At 39.8% G+C, this 7,379-nt stretch overlaps 1 protein-coding gene across 2 annotated transcripts in view; it reads right to left on the bottom strand.

The window, feature by feature from the left end:
- SSH2 (slingshot protein phosphatase 2) overlaps window positions 1-7,379 on the bottom strand; it is a 103,524-nt gene that overhangs the window by 40,101 nt on the left and 56,044 nt on the right. For both annotated transcript variants that reach the window (XM_010861374.1, XM_010861376.1), the window contains exons 5-6: window positions 3,183-3,251; window positions 2,332-2,397 (exon numbers count right to left, since the gene is read on the bottom strand). In XM_010861374.1, the coding sequence (XP_010859676.1) occupies window positions 2,332-2,397; window positions 3,183-3,251 (135 nt within the window). The remainder of the gene's footprint in view (window positions 1-2,331; window positions 2,398-3,182; window positions 3,252-7,379) is intronic.

Genomic DNA, 7,379 nt, shown 5'->3' with positions numbered 1-7,379 from the left:
TGCTAAAGCTGAAACTCCAGTACTTTGGCCACCTCATGCGAAGAGCTGACTCATTGGAAAAGACCCTGATGCTGGGAGGGATTGGGGGCAGGAGGAGAAGGGGATGACAGAAGATGAGATGGCTGGATGGCATCACCGACTCGATGGACGTGAGTTTGAGTGAACTCCGGGAGTTGGTGATGGACAGGGAGGCCTGGAGTACTGTGAATCATGGGGTCGGCAAAGAGTCGGACACGACTGAGTGACTGAACTGAACTGAAGCCGAATTCTCAGCAAATTTTAGTTTCATTACACAGATTCAAGTCTCTAGTCACCCGCAGGCTCAGCAGGTAAAGAATCCACTGGCAGTGTAGGAGACGTGCCGGTTGGGAAGATCCCCTGGAGGAGGAAATGGCAACCCACTCCCAGGCATTGCCTGGGAAATCCCATGGACAGAAGAGCCTGGCAGGCTACAGCCCAAGGGGCCACAAAAAGTGTTGGACACGACTGAGCATGAACACATATTCTAAAGTAAAAGCCAGCTTAGTGCAACATACAGGATATTCAATGCATGTTTTCTTCATCCAGGAAACACATGCTTCAAAAGCATATGGCACAAGTATTTGGTACAAGTACCCTAAAACACATTCAAGGCACAGCCACCTTGTATTTCAGCTGTGTACAGGAGAGAGGCTATAGTAACCACCTTCCTGTGAAGGAAACACCTGGTTTAAACGCTGCTTTGATTCACACATCATCTACTAGGGTTTTTTGTTTTCCTGTGACTTTCAGTTCACTACTCCCCATGTGGTACACCAAAAAAAAGTTTATTCTGCAATAAGCTAACACAGCTAGGACTAGTCGGTCTACTTTAAAACATCAAAGCTTGAACTACTTGAATCCTAAAGAATTAAGACAGATTTGTATCCCTCCCCAAAATATAGCAGAGAACACTGCATTTATGGGACTTAGGCTGTTGGGTTTTGTTTGGTACAGGTCAGATGCTTTTTTTTCCCCTTCAAACTTTAAATGTTTTATTTTGTATTGGGGTATAGCTGATGAACAATGTTGTGATAGTTTCAGGTGAGCAGTGAAGGGCCTCAGCCATACATATACATGTATCCATTCTCCCCCAAGCCTCTCTCCCATCCAGGCTGGCACATAACATTGAGTAGAATTTCATGTGCTATACAGTAGGTTCTTGTCATTTATCCATTTTGAATACAGCAGTGTGTAACTGCAGGTCAGTTGCTTTTAACTGAATCTTAGTCAAAAGAGGTTATGAGTTTTTCTATGAGAAATTTATCACTGAAATATGGCCTAAAACTAAAAATTGGTCTAAACACATGACCTGAAACTCTGTCCTATCTCAATTACTGTATGAGGTGATAAGATTTAATGTTCAGTGGACTCTCTTTTAGGACTGCACCCACTTCAAGCCTATCAATCCAGTTATTCAGGGGTAAGTGATCTCCCTGGAGTCTTTTTCAGGCTCCTTTATTTCTCCTTTGGTTGCATTCTGCCCATTCTGCTCCTCGTGGGGACTTCCACTACAGAACAGGCAACTGAACGAGGGACTGAAATTCAAATCCCTGACCGGGGGATGACTCTGAATCTTAAGAATCACATCACTCCCTGCTTATATTGGATCATTTTTCTAGACAATCCAGAACAAAAGAAAAAGAGTCTATTCTGTCTAAATGTAAGAGATACTCGTAGGCCAGTTATGTGACCTCTCTCACCCATCATAAAGAGCTAATAATATTATTTTGGGGAGTTGGTGTGATGATTAGATGTAATCCTTATATAGAGCACTCAATGCCTGACACACACAGTAAGTAACCCCAGAAGTGTCAGTATATCAGCTGATGGTTATTAACAACTACAGTGTTTTTTCTAGAATTTATGTGCATTATATAAATAGTGTAACAAACAGCTGCCAACAATTTAAATGGAAACATCAATATATAATGTAACTCCATCAATGCTTTCCCTGATTACCTGAAGAAAGGGGAAATTAATGCACAGTCACGAATGTTCTAGATGCAGCTCTACATGGCTACCAACTAACTGAGTCAATGTGTCCCTATAAAGCTCAGTTCCGACTGGCTATGGATTCACTTGTTCACCAATGCTGAAGGCCTTCCATTGTGATCATTTGAAAACTGAACTTCTAGGACATCTTTAACTATCATGGCCACACAAACAGATCACACAAAATCCTATACACACAAACAGATCACCAGACATTTTCATAAAGAACTGTTCCATTTCAAATACAATTTCTCATAAAATACTGTTTCAATAACATATTAAAAAAAACTTTTGTAGAGATATTAAAAGTCCTCTTACCACATTGCCTGCACAGATACAGGTTTGAATATGTGAACTCTGTTATCTGTCGAGACGCTGAACCCACTAAGGAGAACAGAATGAAACAAAAATCCGTTAAGTGAGAGGAGGTTATTTCAGTTGTGAGTTTTCAAGGTTGTTTCCTAGGCTAGCAACTGCTGGCTCAGTAGAAGGTATCAAGTACTTTGTGCAGAAGTTAACTGGAGTAGGACTTGACTGAAAAGTCCTTCAACAAATTGTCTGATTTTATCTACCAAGCACCATGAGTGGCCTCCCACGTTGGAGTGAGGGAATTACATACCATTTCCCAGCTGTAGCTATGGACAAACTGTTCTGCTGTATATTTCTACTTGCAAGTCTTGCGAGTTCTTAGTAAACCTGACCCCGGTATTATAAACTGGAGCAAACATCTTGGTCTCTTGGGGACAAATTCTAAAAACACCAGGAGGTGGGGGTGGGGGGTCACTGGAAAGAACTGGCACAGAAATGGATTATACTGTAGGCCGACAGCTGGCAGAGGCGGCGAGAGGTTATTTGAAACAGAACATATCATCCTCCGGGAGAGCATTGCAACAGTCCCACATGCTCAGACTAAAGAGTGAGCCAACAGACTAGCTCGTCTTTGTTTGGATTCTTACCATAGTCAGCCCAGAAGAACAGAAGTGAGAGGCTCTGGCAAGTTGTATTTTTACTCTACTTTACAAAACAGGAGTTTAAAAGGACTCGCTGAGCTGCTGATATGACAGTTCAGTTGGGTACAATGGGCCTCCCATTCAGCTGAATGAATGGGCACTAAGACGGAACCCCACCCCTTGGCTTTCTGTAGGAGAATAAAAAGGGAAAGCTCTTACCCATCACCATCCAAATGGATTAGGGTGTCACTCCAGAGAGGCAGGACTAAGCCCATGGTACAAGTGCTACTGCAAGACAAGAAATAATCCGTAAGTTACTTTCTATTACCCTAGGAAGCAGTTCTTTTTTTTAACTCTTTCACCACAAAGGATAAGTCCCTAAGTTCTAAATTCTGACAAGGCGGAGAAATTTCTAACATATTACAACGAATCCAATGTATGTGCCAGAAGCTGTTTTAAATAGGTGTTTAACAGTTAGTTAGGTACTTATATTAGTATCTGTTATATAACTAACTATATTTGTTAGTTAGATACTTATATATTTAACAAAGAAAACTTAACTGACTCAGCTTCCTGTATTGCTGTCTTGCCAATGGCTGCTATCTAAAAAGACCAGGTGATGGCTGATGTGCTACTGGCAGGGCTCAGCCCAAGATTACAGCTCCCAAGTCAACTCTAAGAATTATTTCTAATACCAAGAACTACTGCTGGTTACTGCAGATCTCTGAATGTGATTTGCTCAATTTTAATTCCGAGGTTTACATAGATTTATTAAATGCCAGAATATACTCAGTAGTCTAAAAGGGAAAAGTAATTGTTGATGGCTTAGAGAGACAAAATAGACACACTGCCATTTAAATGAATAAAACAGTGCTTGGTGGCTATGCACTGAAACAGCACTGCTGAAATACAGAGTGAACAGGACTCTCAACAACCAACAAAGGGGTAGCTCTAGGATCGTATGTTAAAATATTGTTTAAATTACACACTATTCCAGGAAGGAAATTAGTTTTAAGTTAGTGGAACAGGCTTGAATAGGAAACCATGGACTCCTAATTGAGTCTCTACCACACCACTTCTCTGGACAACTATAATTACCTTAGACTTCTGCCACTTCTTCTCCTTAAGGCTGCCATAAGCCATTTTCCCTTCAATCTAGTCTCCCAAAGGCTCCCACACTCTCTCCCTGCCAATACATCTAGAAAAGCAACATGATATAGGAGGAAGAACACTGGATGTAGGAGATGGAACAGTGAAGGATGGTTAAGAACACAGGCTGTGGTGTCAGAGGGGCTCTGGAATCTGGATTCTGACATTAATCATATAATTAACTGTGTTGTGCTCCAGTTTCCTATCTGTAAAACTGGGATAAAAAATACCTTCTTTATTGGCCTGTTTTGAAGATTAAATTAGATAACACACCAAAAAAAAAAAAAAATGTGTGCAATAGTGCCTAAACATAACAAATACCATTTTTTGAGCAGTTAGTTATACTATGTCAAAAGATCTGAACCTAATCTCCTTCAATATTTCAATTCCTTTTGACATGTTATTTAACCCTTCTTAGCCTTAATTTCTTCATCTTAAAATGCAGGTAACAAAGCCTGAACCTCATAGGGTTATCATAAAAATCTAACATAAAGTGAAAAAAAATATATATATATGTTTTTAAAAAAATATGGAACACTTCATGAACGTGCGTGTCATCCTTGCTCAGGGACCATGCTAAATCTTCTCTGTATCGTTCCAATATTAGTATATGTGCTGCCGAAACGAGCACTAAAGTGAAAAAAAAAATTAAAGTGAAAAATACATATGACTGTGTTGTCATGTAAAACAAATGTTGAATATGAATCTGTAGTGGGTGCTCTAATAAAACGTAGAGTGATTTTGGCAGGGCAGGGAGGGGGACATCATGATAATGCACTAAGAACAATACAGGGAACGTGGAACTTCCATCACTGGAGTCACTGCAGGGCTAAGGGAGGCCGTCCCTTCGTTGGGCTGCATCTAATGTGCACCGCACTTGCTGGCCTGTATTGCTCACAACGCCACTAGTGATTCCAGAGTAGGAGATTCAGATCAAGATTGAACAGCTGATGCACACTGTAACCTTGAGCCTGAACTCCTGAACAGCTCTTGTGCCAGGCCCTGGAGGGAGGAAGACAGCTCTACCACTGTTTTTGTTGAATAGATGAGATGGGTGCAGAGAAAACCTGTTTTGAAAATGGCTTCTCAAGGTTGAGTGAGTTTTTAGGGTAAGTTTTTTTTTTTTAAGCAAATGCTTAACTAGGTCCTAGCAACAAGTATATGAAGGGTCGATAGCTTAGTGACAAATTGAGAAATTAAGTAACTAAACCAGGTACCAAAGGTTCAAAGGAGTGTGATCCATGGGCTCGTGACTGGACACCAGTTAAACTTTAGACAAGTGACAATGATATGCAGGAACCAAACATCACATTTTCTGCTTGTATTCAGGTTAGAATGTGTTTTTACATTAAGGAGTAGCTTCATCACATGACAGGAAAGAGAGGCCTGAATTAGGCACATCTAGTATTTTTATCTAGTTTATCTTGAGTCACATGAGATTTTCTCCATTAAAATATAGTTACTTCTTTTAATAGATACTCATCTCATTAAAAAATATTCATTGAGTACCTCCATGTACCAGACATTTCAAGGTATTGGTGGAATGAGAAAAAATTAAAACATCATAAAGCTCTTTTATAACTTGAAATATGTATCAAATGCAATCTGGAAACTAAAGCTATACTTTTTATTAAAAAATTATTACATAAAATATAACACAATACTTAAACATCTTATAAAGAGGCTAAATAAATTGGCTATAATAGATTTTGAGAATCCTTTGAATGAACATGTCATAAACATTCTGGGTTCCACTCTGGTTTAATACTGTTTTGAAACATTAACTTTTTGTATTCTCAGATACAAAAGGATACAGGTTCCTTAAACAGCAACTGAGACAGAAATGATACTAGATTACCTGAGCAATGGTATTCTGAAGTAGGTAGCATTTTTCTTACTATCTAAGCTCATTCAAACAGAGGGTGTAGGGGAATAATTCATAATATCAAATTTACCAAACCGAATTAAAACTAGTTTCTCTAGCTTTTCTTATCACATTTTGTCTTCCATAAATGAAAATTTTCTTTTGTTGGTCAGATATGATTCAGGCAGGACTATTACCAAAGACAGATGCAGTTTACTGAGGATAAATTACTGGACACTCACATTAATAAGCATTCTTTATGATTTCTGGGGATGTTCAGGACAAAGTGAAAGAGAGATAGCATTGGACACCTGACTTCTCACACTCTGGGTCAGGAGAATCTGCAGTTGTCACCTTCTCTCTCTCGGGCAAGACTCAAATGATGTGTCCACCCAGCTCCAGTTCCTGTTTTATGGGACTTCCAAAAGAGTGGTCAGGGAGAACCAAAGAAAGGAAGTAAGATGGAGAGCAGCACTGTTCACCTGATCTTTCTGTGACGATGGAAATGTTCTGTCCAACACGCAAGCCACAAGCCACATACAGCTAGAGCATGTGAAACGTGGCTAGTCGTGGCAGAGGAACTGAAACTTTAGTTTTATTTAATTTTATTTAAATAGTTACGATGTGATTAGTGGCTATCATCCTAGACAGTACAGATCTAGAAAGAGAAAAACCCAAGGCAGGGGTTTTAAAATACTAATGAATGTAAGCAAGATAAGTATTCTTACAGGATGAATACTTCTTGAAAGATCTGCTGCTTAGCTAACAGAAGAGGTTAAAACCGGGCAGGAGAAAAAGCTTCCTAAATGTGGTTTTCAATCCTGTGTAATTTCAGGGTATTACAATTAAAGGCTGTGAGTGGTATACAAGGTAACGACTCTGGCCCTGTGGTCCTGCTGAACCCACAAATCATTTTCAGGCTGACTGCTATGTTCAAGCCCAGGTAAACACTAGTTCGAAAATCTTTCTGGTGACAGTGTGATTTTTTTTCCCCTCCTTCCAACATCAGGACAATGAGAAGAGCTCTCAGTCTTCTTTGTTCTCTGTGGCTAAATTCTCCCAGCCTGGGTCACACCCCTAGCTACTCCACAATTGCACTCTAGTCCTGAACCAGGAAGTCCACGCTTTGAGACATCTGGCAGGATTTCCTGAGGCTTATTATCTACAGTGCAAAGATCTGCTTAGCAGCCACATTCCACAGTCTTCCTAAGATTTCTCCAGAAAAAGTGGGAAGATTAAAAAAAGAAAGCGACAAACCTTCAGGGCAGAAAGGAGCCAAGTTCTGTGTGATATCTTTAATCTTAGGATGTAAAGTGCTGCTAAAGTCAAAGGTGAATATTATAAAAGGTTCTGTTTTGAGTTTTAGAAATCATCCTTCCCCCCTCCTTTCTAACTCAGAAGAA

This window comes from Bison bison, unplaced genomic scaffold (assembly GCF_000754665.1).
Source record: "Bison bison bison isolate TAMUID 2011002044 unplaced genomic scaffold, Bison_UMD1.0 scf7180017864472, whole genome shotgun sequence".
NCBI classification, from domain to species: Eukaryota; Metazoa; Chordata; class Mammalia; order Artiodactyla; family Bovidae; genus Bison; species Bison bison.
This window is presented reverse-complemented; position numbering and strand designations above follow the sequence as displayed.